General features: G+C 38.5%; 1 protein-coding gene across 1 annotated transcript in view; it reads left to right on the top strand.

Moving 5' to 3' along the window:
- The window catches only part of Mat89Ba (nucleolar protein 6 Mat89Ba), a 449,315-nt gene that overhangs the window by 279,439 nt on the left and 153,589 nt on the right, over positions 1–16,287 (top strand). The window contains exon 15 of the mRNA XM_067121881.1: positions 8,375–8,526. Within this exon, the coding sequence (XP_066977982.1) occupies positions 8,375–8,526 (152 nt within the window). The remainder of the gene's footprint in view (positions 1–8,374; positions 8,527–16,287) is intronic.

Raw genomic sequence — 16,287 nt, 5'->3', positions numbered from 1 at the left:
CTGTGTTGCTTTGATTGTTTTACAATTTGTTATACACCAAAATCATCACAATTTAGTGCACAATGCAACGAAAAAAAATAGCTAATTAGCTTTAACCGTTTTGCTCACAGTGCGATTTGTAAACAATTATGTATGAAATTTTTTTTCGTGCTGTCATATATTCCAATATTTATACATGATAATGATATTTTTTTCATTTCTGATGGTTGCATACTAAACTTCAGGCAATGACAAAAAAAGGAGCCAAAAATTAACTCTTAATCTTAAAAACTAAGCGTGCTGTGATTTTTTGAAAAAAAACTTTCTTTCCACTTCGGCGCAACTTCCAAACCCCGCCGGCATACGGCAGACACTTTTGTAAATAGAGACTTGGCGTTTAAGGGTTAATCCTTTTTCAGAACAAGATCTATGTTTGGGCCAAAACCCAGTAACATCAGTCCCCAATACCTCCCAGGTTAACCCCACGGAGGAAGTAGAGGAAGCTTTACGTTGAGGTGACATTCCTACTATAGTACGACCATTTTAGGAAGAGACTTTGCCCCTCTGACAGAGACAGTGCGGTGTTGCCTCTTCTTCGATGTCCTTTCAATCCTACATCTGTCAAGAGAAGCCGATTACCTTTGGGAATACCTAATCTCATCTTAAATTGACTTTGTAAATCCTGGATTAACCTTCGGACTTCAAGCCTCATTGTTTGCGCCTGTTATCAAGCACGTGTATTTATAATAGAAAGTTCTGAATGAACTTTTGTTGTCCAATTTAAAATTTAGATAAAAAAAAAATTCAAATTATGAAGATGATAAATGCAAGAAATTTGGAAACCTATATTTCGATTAGATGCGCTTTCATTTTCAGTTTTGTTTATTTGGATGCTGTACTGAGCAATGTTCTTGAGTTACGTCATCTATTATAGTTTTTTTTATTACTGTTCCTTCGCTGTTATCGAAGTCATATAATTTTGATATAGTTTGGTATAATTTTGATTCACCCAAGTTTCATCGACATAAATCACGGATTTATATCCATCCTCTCGAACTTTTTTCATTGCCCGTAGAAATTTCGTCTGAGCACTGACCACATCTGTTCGTTCCATGAGAAAATTTCTTCCATTCACCTTTCCGTATCTAAATCTAATTTGTTTTAATATTTTCCGTAATGATTCCTTGTATCCACTGAATCCTATATTTTCTTTAAATGCAAACAAAATTTTTTCGATTATGGGAATTTCCTCTCTCAGGTAGAAATTTAGCACTGTCCTTCGTAAAGCAAACTTATCAAAGTTTGTCACCGGTTTTGATCTTGAGCGTTTTTTCTGTGGGAAAACAGGAGTTTCATTTTCTTCCGTCTCTTCAGCTTCTTTAACGATACAATTAATAGTCAATTTACTTAGCTTCGTTGCTTCAGTAGCACGTAAAGTTGCTTTTGAAACGTCGTGTGAGGAACCGTTGTTCTTTTTTTTCCGCGATGAAGTACTTGTAAACGTTCCAAGCTGTTTCTCGGGATGCTCCAGGCAGAACTCGTCTTAGAGAGTTCCATGATCGGCTGTGCTCAAGCTTGTTTCGTATAGAAATGGCTTAGTTCACTAACTAAACCAATCTGAGAGGAGTGTAAGATTTCTGAAACTCTAGGTGACCAAACAATGACCCATTAAAGGTAGAAACTTAAGAGAATAATCCTTCATTATTTCTCGGATTAAACGGCTTAACCATCCCGAAAATGACCTGCCCTAAGCTGACAGGAATTATTGGCAGCGCATGTAAAACCTATGCCACGTTTCTAAATTACATTAACATCGACGATGATTTATGAACGAAATAAATTTCAGAGGGAGAGTATACATGTATTCTTATTGCAATAAACACAATCGTTTTTCTTGACAGGTTTAGAATTAAAAGGACGTCAAAGAAGTGGCATCAACGTACTGTCTCTGTCAGTGGGGAAAAGTCTCTTCCTAAAATGGTCGTACTATAATGAACATGAAGTGGATATTGCCACTGAAATGGCCCTGCTGAACCCAGAAGGATCAAGGACAAATTTCAGCTAACCATGTGAGAAACTTTAGAGAAAGAATTCTATCCCCATGCAGCTATCAGATGCTGAAGAGGATCTTTCCCCCAAAATGGATACTAGGATCCACCTAACCCACTGAAATGACTACGTTTTTGGAGGGGTAGAGTAACTCACCCAGGACTTCTGCCCCTTGGTTAACAGGCAGTTATAGTTCAGTAGTTGAAGCTGTCAGTTTGTGCAAGCTCCCCCAAAAGGGATACACAGTTTGCGACATTTGATCAGTTCTGTAAGGAAAATATGAGTGACATCAAAGATGCCCCTGCCATGGAACGGCAATGTATAAGGGATATGATACATGATTCCAAAAAGGAAATTAGGTCAGTCCTGTACACCCAAAAGTGTAAAAATATTGCATTCTATAACAGAAAAGTGAGAGTGGATTCAAATTCTGCCCAAACAAGGTCTAATGCCAGAATTCTGACAGGAAACTACAAAATGGCCAATTCAAATAATAGGGGCTCAAACACTCACCCCTGATGATACTGATAATCCTTTGTGAGATGCCTCAATGTGCATTTTCTCTCCTGAAGGTAAGTATCTAATTAATGAGAGAAAAACCATGATCCAAGTTGTACATGTAGAATTTAGAGACAGGGCAGCATTCCTTAATACAGAATGGCACCTGGTACCACCTTCAGCAGACATAGAGACACCACTAAAAGAAATGGTTCTTGTACCTGTGCCTATAACAGTAAAAGCTACAGAGGACAATCTTTACCAGGTCAGTGGAAAATGGATCTCTATTTCCATTGTGAATAAGACCCAAGTTACTCACCGGTAACGCAGCCTTCTGCCCCTTCACTTTCAAAATAATTAATCATGTGAAGGCAGATTTTCAGAATTTGGTAGTGACCAGAAAATGAGAGACAATGGCAGAATTAAAGCCAATTGCCACAGTCATCCCAGTTTTGAAAAATTCCACCAAGGACTGGGCAGTGCCTCAACTCCTTTTGAAAGGAAAAAGCTCCCTTTAGATATAGCTCCTCAGCAGTTTGAGACCCCTATGAGAAGAATCTCAGAGGGGATAGCCTCGGCAGAATTTCATGATAGGAGCCACCTCTCAGTACAGTATTACCACCTTTGCTGGAAGTTGCCACTAAAAGGCCTCCAGAAGATTCCAGAACAGTTTTTGCTGTTGTGGCCAAAAGTCTTATGAGAACCCTATGGGTAGCACTCTGTGTCTTTCTAGAATGGCACATGAAAGTGCGAATGGAAACTTTGGAGGGCTCCAACAAGTCACTCCCCAGTGCGACTTCATTATTACACTCTAATCGCTTCTGTAAGGACCTGTTTGAGGAGTCTCTTGTGGTTCAACTTACGGGCAAGCCCACCAACAGAATTCTGTACAGTGTATGCTCCTCTGGGGAAGGGAGAATTTAGGAAAGAAAAAACCCGAAACTGCCCTTTACCTAACTCAAAAAAGGCCCACAATGATAAAAAATCATATATGTAAACCTTCAGTCACCCCCAAAAGTTTTCCTCAAAAACAGGTAGGTGGTCAGAAGGGACAACTCCTTACAAAGGAACAACAACAACATCAATAAGGACATCCTTTTCACAAGGTCCAAAGACCCTCTCATAGGGGAAAAGGAAAAGCAACACCTGGAATACCTATTAAGGGCAAAGGCAGAGAAAGAGGCGGATACCAGTAGGAATTGTATGGCTGGGGGTTGGCTTCGACGACACCACAAGCAATGGAAGTCTTCTCCTAGGGGACACAGCATTATTTTCAGTGGGCTGGGGTGGAAATGGTCTCATCCCCCCCTCCTTGAAAGGGGATCCTCCAAAAACTAGACCCCTCTGGAAGATTACATGCAGATGGTATTAAAGGGAGCCATAGAGCAGCATGCATATATTTGCCAACAAGCACGTCTCTTCAGTGTCCCCAAAAAGGATTCCTCCGAACGAAGAGTAATCCTCGACTTATCAACATTGAACAAACACAATGTTTGCCAAAAGTTTAGGATGACTACCGTTGCCCAAGTACGTTCAGTCGTTCCAAAAGGGACTTGGACAGCTTCTGTAGATCTGAAAGAAGCATATTGTCATGTCCCTATTGCCGTTCCCTTCCGCCCCTTCCTAAGGTTCCGGATATGGAAAGATAAAAAAACAGGTTCAAAGTCATGCCCTTTGGGCTAAACATTGCCTCAAGAATTTTTACAAAATTAGCAACGGTAGTTGTTCAAGAACTCAGACAAAAAGAATACAACTAATAGCCTACCTAGACGATTGTTTAATCTGGGGGCCCACAAGAAAAGAGTGCTTGAAAAACTTGAGAGCAGTGCTCAAAAGACTATAGTCAAAAGGTTTTATAATGGAAAAAATCCCACCTCATGCCCAGGAGATGCTTTCAGTGGCTGGGACTGTGTTGGGATACTCTTCATGGCTTGTTGTCTATCCCCATCAGTACTCAAAATAGAATAAGGAAAGACCTCAAAACATTCCTTGCACAGCAGTTAGAATGTATAGATCCAGTACTCAGATTGCAACTAAAAAATGTGAACAAATTCTGGCTGTTGCATGCAAGAAAAAAATGCAAGACCAACCTCGTCAAAGAATAAAAAAGTTGGGTAGATACTTCGGCCTTGGACCTAGAAGGAATCTCTGGCGAAACAGGTCACCTTGGCTCCTCCATCTGTATGAGTGACAATATGCAGATGCCTTGTTGACAGGTTGGGGAGGACATTGGGAGGATCGTCAGGTGGTAGGGAGATGGTCAGCTACTCTGAGAAATTGTCATATTAGTTTCCTGGAGCTGATGGCTGTCTTTTTGTCTCTCAAAAACTTCAAACCTCCAGAAGAGGCATACATTATGTTGGTTCTGGACAACATGACTGCAATGTCGTGCATCAGGAGGTCGGGATCGCGTTCACTTCGTCTCAATATGATAATGCTAGCCATCCTTTGGGTGGCACAAGCAAGGAAGTGGCACTTGTCTGCAATTCACCTTACTGGGTCTCTCAACATAATAGCAAACTCTCTATCAAGGAAAATGACAACTTAACAGATTGGATGTTGGACAACCACTCTTTTCAAACAATAGCCAACATGCTTTCACAACCAGAAGTGGACATGTTCACTACATACAAGAATCACAAACTCCCAGTGTATGTGTGTCCGAACTTGGACAGTCAAACAACAGCAAGAGATGCCTTCCTACAAGTCTGGAACAAATGTAGGATGATACACCTTCTTCCTCCATTGTCCCAGATTTCGAAGGTTTTGAGCAAGCTTCTAACCTTCAAGGGAACAGTTTATTTAACCCTTAAACGCCGACTGGACGTATCGTACGTTGACTAAAATTGTCTGTTGGGTGCCGAGTGGACGTACCGTATGTCGACTGCAAAAAAAATTCAACCTTCGGTCAACTTTGACTTTACTGAAATGGTTGAAAAATGCAATTGTAAGCTAAAATTCTTACATTCTAGTAATATTCAGTCATGTACCTTCATTTTGCAACAAATTGGAAGTCTCTAGCACAATATTTCGATTTATGGTGAATTTTTAAAAAAACTTCCCTTTCCAAATAGCTGCTGTAACTCTGCCGAACATCTCCGAAATTCTTTCGTCACTTTGTCGTAATGTTTGCACCAGTTTATATTAGTCATTACATAAAGTTTTATATATGGAAATGTGTGCAATTTCATGTAGAATACAACAAAATATAACTCATGGTTGTAGCTGTTATCAGTTTTGAAATATTTCCATATAAATCACGATAAGTGCCAAAATTTCAACCTTCGGTCAACTTTAACTCTACTGAAATGGTCAAATTTTGGGTGCATCTTCAAGGTCAGAGCTTCTTTGATAACTGGAAATGTAGTAATTGTAAACTCTGACAGGCACGATTTCTTTTATTCCACTGTCTGTTCTCAGTCATGCTCTGCTTCCACTACTGCTATTGTACCCCCCGCCCCCGGATTTTGTCTTCTGCTTCAATCTTAACTATGCCCTATCATGCTGCTATACGTCTGTCCTATGCCGCTTCTTTTACCGTTTCTCTTTGCTCCAGTTCTTGTCTAAGTTTTAGTGGTTTTTCATCAAATTTGTCTCTTTCCAGGGTGATGGTATTAATTTTCTCTTATGCTTTTCCCATCTATGCAATGATAGGAAGCACAAACTTCCCCTTACTTTGTGCCTTATTTCTTACTCTCCCTCCCATTCTAAACTCCCTCATCAAATGTTACAGATGCTTTATGCTGGATACACTCCATGGTCATTGTTATTCTTCCAGCGTCATAGTGTATGGGGAGTGCCCTCACCCAGTCCAATCCTGCTGATCGGAGACCTGCTGTAACTTCAGGTTGCAGGGAGTTAGGACTGATTTTCAATTATGTATTTATAGCTAGCATCCACTTAACAGTGCATTACTCAACTGAGGGAAGGTAACTCTTTTTCTTCTAAGAAGAGCTCACCTTGTCTAAGTGTCTTTCAGAGGTGCATGTTTTCAAGAAAAAGAAATTGTCCCTTTTGTATTTAATGTCTGTGGTTGTAGTTAGTGTTGAAATTGGTTTATCCTAATTAAAATGTTTATTGAAATGATGGGAAGGATCTGATAAAAGCATCATTTCAAAGCATAGTTCCAGACTTAAGAAGTCTTGCCATAAGTTGAACATTTCACAGCCAGAATTTCCATCGCAAACTTGAAGAAAACATTGAAATGTTTAAAGATTTCTTTACAGTCAGTGAGATTCATATTCTTTTGGAAATTGAGGATTTTTTCACTACTTATCCGTTTAATTTTCTGGGCATTGCATTGGAGACATGTGACCATAAACTGGGTAAACTTAATATGCTAAAAAAATTATAATTATGATAACATATACTTTGCACATGGAACTTAATCTTTTGATTGTTATGATGCTATTGATTAATCTTCCTGCTTTTTCTTCTTCATCCCCACTGCCATCCCTAAGCCTATCCTGGCTTAAGGTAAATCCAAAGTACTTGAAATTCTCTACCTTTGGTAAATGTAGGCCTCTTCTATCTCAGTTTTACTCATTCACCTTCATGCCATCCTATTCAAGAGACTGCCACCCTCTGACCCTTATATACAATTCTTCTTCAGTCTCTTGCCATAATCACCAGATCATCTCCAAGGTACTTCCCATAAATTTTCATTCCTAAACCCCCCCACTCAGTACTTACAAAGCCAGTTCAGACAGAAATGGGGTGAAGCACAATCCATGAAATAAAGCAGCTGTAACTTAAAAACATTTATGTTATGCCACAGGCTGTTATTAATGCTCTACTCTTCATTCATACATCATTTCAACCAACCCGACAAACTATTGTGGGTATTTCTTCTTAAATATCAAAACAGTACCATCCCTGTTAGTCTGATGAATGCCCTCTCTAGGTCTTTCAATGCACAGAGACCTCTTAACCATAAGGATAACATTCTAACCTTATACAACCACTCTTATAAGTTACTAAGTGAAGATCTGCTAGAAGAAACCAGGTGTTCATACAAACTAATTTTAAAGTCCTGCCATTTCCAGTACATACTCTCTCTCGTCTTTCCTTGCTCTAAATCCACTTCTACTCTCCAGATCTACCATTCATGGATAGCTCCTATGATTATTTTTGCCCTATCTTTACCGTTCTATTTGCTATATCCAGTTCCTCACTAAAGCTTTCCTCCTTTTGGTCCTAGCAACCCATCTACTGTAGTTAGCCTATCGCTAACTGTTTTTATTAAAACTACTTTTTCTTTCCTGTTGCTACTGACTAGAATTTCTACTCCTTTTCTTCCTATCTGTAATGCGTAATAATAAATCTTGAACCTGTTACATACTGCTTTGTTTCCCTTTCCCTTCCACCTAGTCTTGTACACATAGAACATTTATCCCCCTCCTCTCCATCACATCAACAAGTTCTCCTAACTTTCCTGTCAGAATACCAGTATTCCAAGATCCACTCAAATCTTCAACCTTGACCTTCACTTGTTTCTTTAACCATACTTATGAATCCTTTAGTACCCCTCATTACCACACCTGGAGGTGGATTTTGTCGCACGTTGTTTATGGGGAACACCCTAGCTCTATTCTCATTCCATTGCACATCTGACATGGTTCAGAGATTTGACTAAGGATTTTACAAGTGCAACTTATTGTTGCTTCAGAATTTTGATATTAAGAAATGGGAAGTCTAAAAATTATAATTACATAGCTCTCCAGTGTTTCATAGGTAGTGGATTTTCACTTATGGATTTAAGGTTTATTTTACAATGGCAAATGTGGATATTTTCATTGCTTTTAAGTGCAGTGAGTTTCACTCTAGTTTTTAATGTGTTCTTTTACAGTAAATGTTTTCTTGGAGACCAGTGGGAAATGGCCAGACGATTTGGTGGCTATACAAGCAATAAAAGCAGAATTTTACAAGACAATGGCATCTCAACTAAAGGCTGATGGAATAGCAGCTCTGGCCTTTCCTAAAAATCTGCAAGTTCTTTGGGTATGTAACTTTGAATTCATAAGCTTCTTAACCCTAGTTCTTTCATTATGATTCTGTTGAACAGCTGGTAATACTACCATATTAGTCCGGAACTTCATGAAAATTACAGTATCCAACTTTAAATTGCACTTTGTATAGATGATCATGTTTTTTTTAGTATGCATAGGTAGCTGAACTGAAGAAAGTTACCATTCTGGTAGTAATAAATAACTATGTGATTTGAATATCTTTTTCTGGAGCTTTTAGAAAATCCAATATTTTCTGAGCGTAGATAGTCCCCTGCAGTTATTTCGGATGCCCTCTTTTAACCCTCAATGGACAGGAAGCATCAGATGAGTATCTGTAATAGGTTTTGCATGATGGACAGGATAACTCATATGAGTCTTACTATTACGCGCTATTCAGTTTTGTTGAATTTAGCAGGAAAGAGTTCACAGCACTTCAGTGGTCCATAAATGACTTATGGCAAATATATATAGATCAGCAGGTGAGAGAATGTTCTGCCTCTCTGCAGCTCCAGGATGTCTTTTATTTATTTGCTCATAAATATACCCAGGGATTGCTGTTGGTTTTAGTTCTTATCTTTTGTGATAGTATGTCAACTATAATTGTAATTTTGCAAAGAGAAGTGCAAAGAAATATTGGAAAAAATATGTATACCTCACAAAAAGTTACTGCATCTCCCCATCTCAGTAAATCTTGTGAATAAGGTATTTTACAACAAATATACTCAGAAAAATTATTAAAAAAACATCCATAACTTGGTAAAACTAGCATATTTTTATGAGTGTCTTGTAAAAGAGGCCCCACACAAGGTTGTAAATACTGTAGTCACTTTCAACATCCTGTGGAAGGTAGGGAAAAATTTTTAGAATTTTTTTCTTACACCATGTGCATTTGCATATCTTCCTCTTTCCATTGATGCTTTTTTTTTCCTAAATTGGCCAACCTTAAAGTTTGCCCAGTCTGGAGGTGTGCTTGATATATATTTAGCCCCTCCCTTAAAAGTTAATCATATATGCATTGTCTGGATTGTAGAACTGTTGAACTAATGTAGCCTGCCATGGCCTGACATGCACTTTCCACACACACACAAGTATGTATATATATATATATATATATATATATATATATATATATATATATATATATATATATATATATATATATATATATACATATACATATATATACATTATTTGTATATATATATTTTTATATATACATATAAGAGAAGAAAGGAGATGTTGGTGCCGCCAGACCACAGAACACATCAGGTAAGGGTGACGAAGTGAAGGCCGTTCATTAATAGGTCAAACATTTATTATGCCGACACATTTTTTAATGACACTGATACATTCTCAAGGCTAAAAACGAGAGAGAAAAAATTTATAATTTAAAAATACATGGAATATACAATTTTTTTCTTTTAGAGTCTGAAAATATTATACACATGTGCATTAAAAAGCAAAGAAAAATAAAAATCAAGTAAAAGCACCTGTTAGACCAAAAGTTGGAGACTGAATGACCAGAAAAGGAGAGAGAAGCAACAGAGAAACTGACTCAAGCCAGATACTGTTGTGCAGAGGAGGTGTGTGAGTTTAACTTGGGCACTAACTGCTTAATGAATAACGATTTTAAAATGACCAGTTCATGATAACTTGTTTGGCCTAAAAGAAAGAAGTCAGAGTATTCGATATTGGCTTTACATATTTTAGCGTGATTTCTGATGTTAGAAAATTCAGGATTGGACAGTCTGCAACCAGTCCAATGACTAATACCTTTATGTGAATCAGCCCTGACCCTCAGCAATCGTTTAGTCGATCCCACGTATGTCCCCGAATTACATTTGGGGCAAGTATATTTATACACGACTGACGATCGCATTAATGGGCAGAGGGTTTTTTGGAATGAGAATAACCTGTAACATGTTAAAATGTTTTTCTGTTGCAGACTTAATATTTTTTCTAAATTTATTGTCTTCAATATATGGTATACTGGCATAAAGTTTCTTCCTTGGCACTGTACTAATAACAGGAGGATCAGATAGTTTCCTGTTTAGGAAATTTTGCAATATCTATAAAAAATATGAGGTGGAAACCAGTTGTTGGTAAAATATTTATGTAAAAACGATACTTCTTTATGGTAAGTTTCCCATGATAAGGGTAAAGTATAAGCCCTGTGGAGGAGAGTAAAAATCGAATTAAGTTTAAAATTATAAAAGTAAGCACTATAAAAATTTGAACCCAAGCCTGTGAAAGTCTTTTTTCTAAAAACAGAAGTATTAAAACTATCGTGATGTCGGAACACTAGGATATCCAAAAAAGGTAGTTGATCGTTGTCTTCTCTCTCTAGCATGAATTTAATATTGGGGTGTATTTTGTTAATGTACAAGAGAAATCAGTCTGCATGAAAAGCAGATATGAAAAAAGCAAAGGTATCATCGACATAATGTTTATACACAAGAGGATAAAAACCAAGGGGGCAGTTTTCCAACATGCCCTCCTCCAGGGAGCACATAAAAATGTTTGAAAACGTGGGACCAAGAGATGATCCCATTGCCATCCCATCAACCTGTTTATACAAATTACCATTAAAAATGAAGGCAGTGTCCAGCATTGCTAACTGTAAAAGTGTCTTAAAATAGCAACGATCGTAGTTAAAATAAGTGTCATGGGGTTCAATAAAGATCTTATCTAAAATAATCTCAATAGTTTCCCCCACAGGGACATTCGTAAACAGGGATTCAGCGTCATAGCTGGTCATATATAAATCTGAATCCTGGTATAAGATATATGATTTAAATTCTTCAGAGTTTTTAAGTGTATATTTATTGGAAGTAAACTGTTCTAACATAGGACTAGATATTTTGCTAGCTTGTAGTTTGGAGCATGAATAGACAATAATATTGGTCTCATTGGTATTCCCTCTTTATGTATCTAAGGCAAACCATATAACACTCTAAAAGACGTACCTGAGCAGAATAAATCTTCGCAAGTTTCTTTATTAATAATATTCTTGGATTTAGTTCCTTTAAAAACCTATTTTTCTTATCTTTAAAAACGTATTCATCTTATCTTCCACTTTAAAGATTTATTTAAATTATAGTTTACCAATTTTTTGAAACATTCTTTCGCCGTTGAGAATCAACTCCATTTTGTTTATGTAATCTTCTTTATTTAGAATGACAGTACCTTTACCCTTACCAGGTTTAGTGATTACCAAGTTTTCATTTTTAGCCAGATTTTTCAATATATCTAAGTCATTTCTTATAAAGAAAGGTGTCCAATTAGTTGTCAGTTTTCTAAATGCCTGTTGCAAAAGTTCTGAGAGTTGTGACTGTAACTTACTGACAACAATATTGAAAGGATGACTTTTAATCTTGTGAAATAATGATTCTAAAGGTAGAAAAAACCTGCTGTAGTTTGGTTTGCAACAAGGCATGCAGAAGTCCAATCCCAAAGACAATAAAAATTCTTCTCGTTTTAACAGTACATGAGAAGGTAGGTTAAATATTGAACTCACACTGTGATTGAAATGAGGCAAGAGAACACCAAGGCTTTTAATTTTTTTATATATATATATATATATATATATATATATATATATATATATATATATATATATATATTATATATATATATATATATTATATATATATATATATATATATATATATATATATATATATATATATATATATATATATATATATATATATATATATATACAGTACATATACATATTTATATATAGTATATATAAACATACATATATACTGCATATGTGTATATGTATATATATATATATATATATATATATATATATATATATATATATATATATATATATATATATATATATATATATATATATATATATATATATATATATATATATATATATATATATATATATATATATATGTATATATATATGTATATATATATGTATATATGTATATATATGTATATATGTGTATATAAGGGATTTTGACAAAGGAAAAATCTATTTCTGAGGAAGGTCCCGTGTCACCCGGTGAAATTCCATTACAGCACGAATTTCTAGGTATAACAGTGCTAGATATACCAGAGAAAAAGAGCTTTCAGGAAACCTGGGGTTACTACCCCCAGTCGAGCGTCTTCTAGGAAGGCGTCGGTATAAAGAAGGGTGAGTGAAATACCACTACCACGGAAACCTACTCGAAAGATCTCTCCCTACCAAAATCCCCGGAACAGAGCGGTGAGCCGTTACAGCCCCCGCACTCAACACCCGCCAGGACGGCGACACCAGTGCCACCTACCTCATTCCATGCTAGCACTAACCCCAGACTTGGCATGTGCAAGTAGGGGGGAGTACTAGGTGATCCAGGGAGGGTCACCGGGTGACACGGGACCTTCCTCAGAAATAGATTTTTCCTTTGTCAAAATCCCTTTTCTGAGTTCAGTCCCGTGTCAGCCGGTGAAATAGTAATAGAGAATCATGCCAAGGCTGTAACTACAAGGAAAAAAAGGGGGGTAATCTGAAGAAAAAGGCAAAAAATTTACGAAAATAATTTTAATCAAGTAATCTCTTCCATGTAGCAAGAATACTAAAACTAAGGTATACTAAATCTAAGGCACATCAAAAACTTAATACTATGAAACGTGGGAGGTCCCGATATGACGGGGAAAAGGCCCCAAAAATCTTAAAATTACTTAAAGCTAGGTGAAACATGAAATGTGCACAAGATAATTGCAAATACAACCTTAATACTATACACGTAAACTTAGGCTAAACACGTAAGAGACAAGATCAATGAAAATTAACATATACATATATCTGGGGTACGTGGAGCCAAATAAAAACTGTCCAGTACCCCATAAGAAAAAACAATCATGGCATGTCAGATTACACTTTTCCATCAGTAGATACAAGATACATCAATATGAGGAGCCAGGCAGTGAGGCATAATCAACCAGGAGAATAAGCAGAGAAGTAAATGAGGCAGGCGGGCGGGGGAAAAGGAAAAGGATAAGGATATGATTAGTTAAGGTGGGGAGATGACACTTCCCACTGCTATGGTAGAATATTTCAGGGCTTCGAGCGATTTTAAATAGTGGCGTTTAAACACTAGAGGTGATTTCCAACCCGTAAATTTAGATAACTCTGAGAAGTCCATATTATGAAAGTAATTAATAGAAGTAGCAACTGCTCGAATATCATGAACTTTAGGAACTGAATCTGGGTTGGCCTGTTTAATGAAATACAGAATTTGTTGTCTTATAGCATTCAGTGAAAGAGTACCACCTTTCTCCCTGATAAAAAGAGGACCCGACTTACTCTGTGGAGTTCTTAAAAGGTAAGATTTAAGTGTATAAACTGGACATACAGACTGGTCTTGAGGAAGGGGCACCACCTTCCAAGGAGACCACCTGTCCTGTGGGTCTTCGTTCTTAGCTAAAAATCTAGGGTCAGGGGAAAGGAGGACCTCTCCAGACGGGAGGAAGTTTACAAAATTATCACCTCTAGTGAGAGCCGACAGCTCTGAGATTAGCACCTGAAGCCAAGCTAATCAAAAATAAGGTCTTCCTTAACAGATCCTGATAAGAGCAATGAAAGTTATCCAACTCTGATGCTAACTTAAGGACGTCATTGAGAAACCACGTAACAGAATGTGGGCGTGATACTGGTCTCCAGATGAGCGCATGCTCTGGGGATGGATGAAAAATAGGAATCTGTAAGGTCGATTTTAAAGCCGTAAAGAAATACTTTCTTCAATGCAGACTTGACTGTGGTAATAGTGGCGGAGCAAGGCCTTTTTCAAACAGTGATCTAAAGAAGGAAACTCCTAAATTAGTGTCATGATTTTGGCTTCAGATGCTTTCAGGAAGGAGGCTAATTTTTTGACTGCTGAGTCATACTGTCTAAGAGTAGAATCTCTTTTATCTGATTCTAAAAACAGAGTGTTGACAGGGTCAATGTTTGCTCCTTTTGGGCTGCGAATTTTATAAAGTCCATAAAACTAGGGCATTCTGAATTCTTGAGGAAGCTGACAGTCTTGGTTTGTACTGTCTGGGTCAGAATGGGCTTGGGAATCCGAAGACTCCGTAATCCCAGTTCCTGAAGGAGAGGGAACCAATTGCTCTTCGGCCAGTAGGGGCTACTAGGGCTGGTTGACCTTTGAATGTCCTGAGTTTGTGTAATACTTTCAGCAGTAAATTTATTGGGGGAACAGATAAATCTTCTCCCAATTGTTCCAATCTACTGTCATTGCGTCTGTGGCGAACGCCTGAGGTCCAGGTTGGGGGCCACATAACAGGAGCTTGAAGTTGCTCTCCGTTGCGAACAGATCCACTAGGAGGCCCGGAACCCGGCGGCAAATCCATTTGAAAGATTCCATGTCCAGGGACCACTCCGTCTCCAACGGGGTAGCCCTGGACAGGGAATCCGCCACCACGTTCCGTACCCCCGCTAGGTGGGTGGCTGACAGGTGCCAGCCGTGCTTGTTCGCCAGGGAGAAGATAGCAACCATTACTTGGTTTACTCGACCTGATTTGGAGCCGCCCCTGTTGATGCAATGAACTACCACTGCGCTGTCCAACACCAGCCTGATATGAATCCGGTTGGGGGACGGATTTTCTTCAGAGTTAGAAAGACCGCCATAGCTTCCAGGGTATTTATATGAAACTGCTGAAACATTGTGGACCACGTTCCTTGTACTTTCTGTTTTGGTGAATATCCCCCCAGCCGCTTAGGGAAGCGTCTGTGTGAACAACTAGTGCCGGAGGGGGAAATTGAAGCGGAACTGTTTTGGACAGGCCTCTGACTGTGGTCCAAGGCGCAGTCTTGTCTTTAAGATTTGAGGAATAGAGGAGACCTTGTCTCTGAGCTTGACATTTGCTCGACTCCGCCACACTCTGTTTATGTCTTTTAATTTCGCTTTTAAGAGCAGGTCTGTCACTGAGGCAAATTGAAGAGACCCAAGGACTCTTTCTTGGGATCGGCGGGATGCTGATGGATTTTTGAGGAATCTCCTGGTGAGGGATGCTATCTCTTTCCTCTTGGGAGGCGGGAGAGATAACGTGTGAGAGGACAGATCCCACTGGAGACCCAGCCACTGAAACCGGGACTCCGGAGTCAGGCGGGACTTCTCTCTGTTCAGCTGAAAACCTAGCGACTCCAGGAAATTGATGACTATGGACGTAGCCTTCTGACACTCCGGAACTGTTGGTGCCCAAATTATCCAATCGTCTAGATACGCTGCTAGGGATATCCCTCGAGACCGGAGTTGTTGCACTACCGTGTCCGCCAGCTTTGTGAATACCCTGGGCGCAATGTTCAGACCGAAGGGCATGACCCTGAAGGAGTAGGCTTGATTCCCGAGTCTGAAACCGAGGAACTGAGAGAAGTTCCGCGCAATCGGGACGTGATAATAAGCGTCTGAAAGATCGATAGAGGTGGTGACGGCTCCACGCGGAAGTAGAGTCCGTACCTGAGCTATCATAAGCATGCGAAATTTGTCGCATTTTATGTAGAGATTTAGACGCGACAGATCCAGGATCACTCTTTGCTGATCGAGTCTTTTTGGGAACAGTGAATAACCTGCCTTGAAACTTTAGGTGCCTTACTTTCTTTATTGCTCGTTTGTTGAGCAATTCTGTTCACGTAATCCTGTAGGATTGATGTGGGTGGCTGGTAAAATCTGGTTAGAGGAGGAGGGTTCTTGATCCAGCTCCACCCTAGTCCTTTGGACACAATGCTGTGTGCCCAAGGGCTGAA

This window comes from Macrobrachium rosenbergii, chromosome 2, assembly GCF_040412425.1.
Source record: "Macrobrachium rosenbergii isolate ZJJX-2024 chromosome 2, ASM4041242v1, whole genome shotgun sequence".
Lineage (NCBI taxonomy): Eukaryota > Metazoa > Arthropoda > Malacostraca > Decapoda > Palaemonidae > Macrobrachium > Macrobrachium rosenbergii.
Note: the sequence above shows the minus strand (reverse complement) of the source record. Positions and strands in the feature narration are given on the sequence as shown.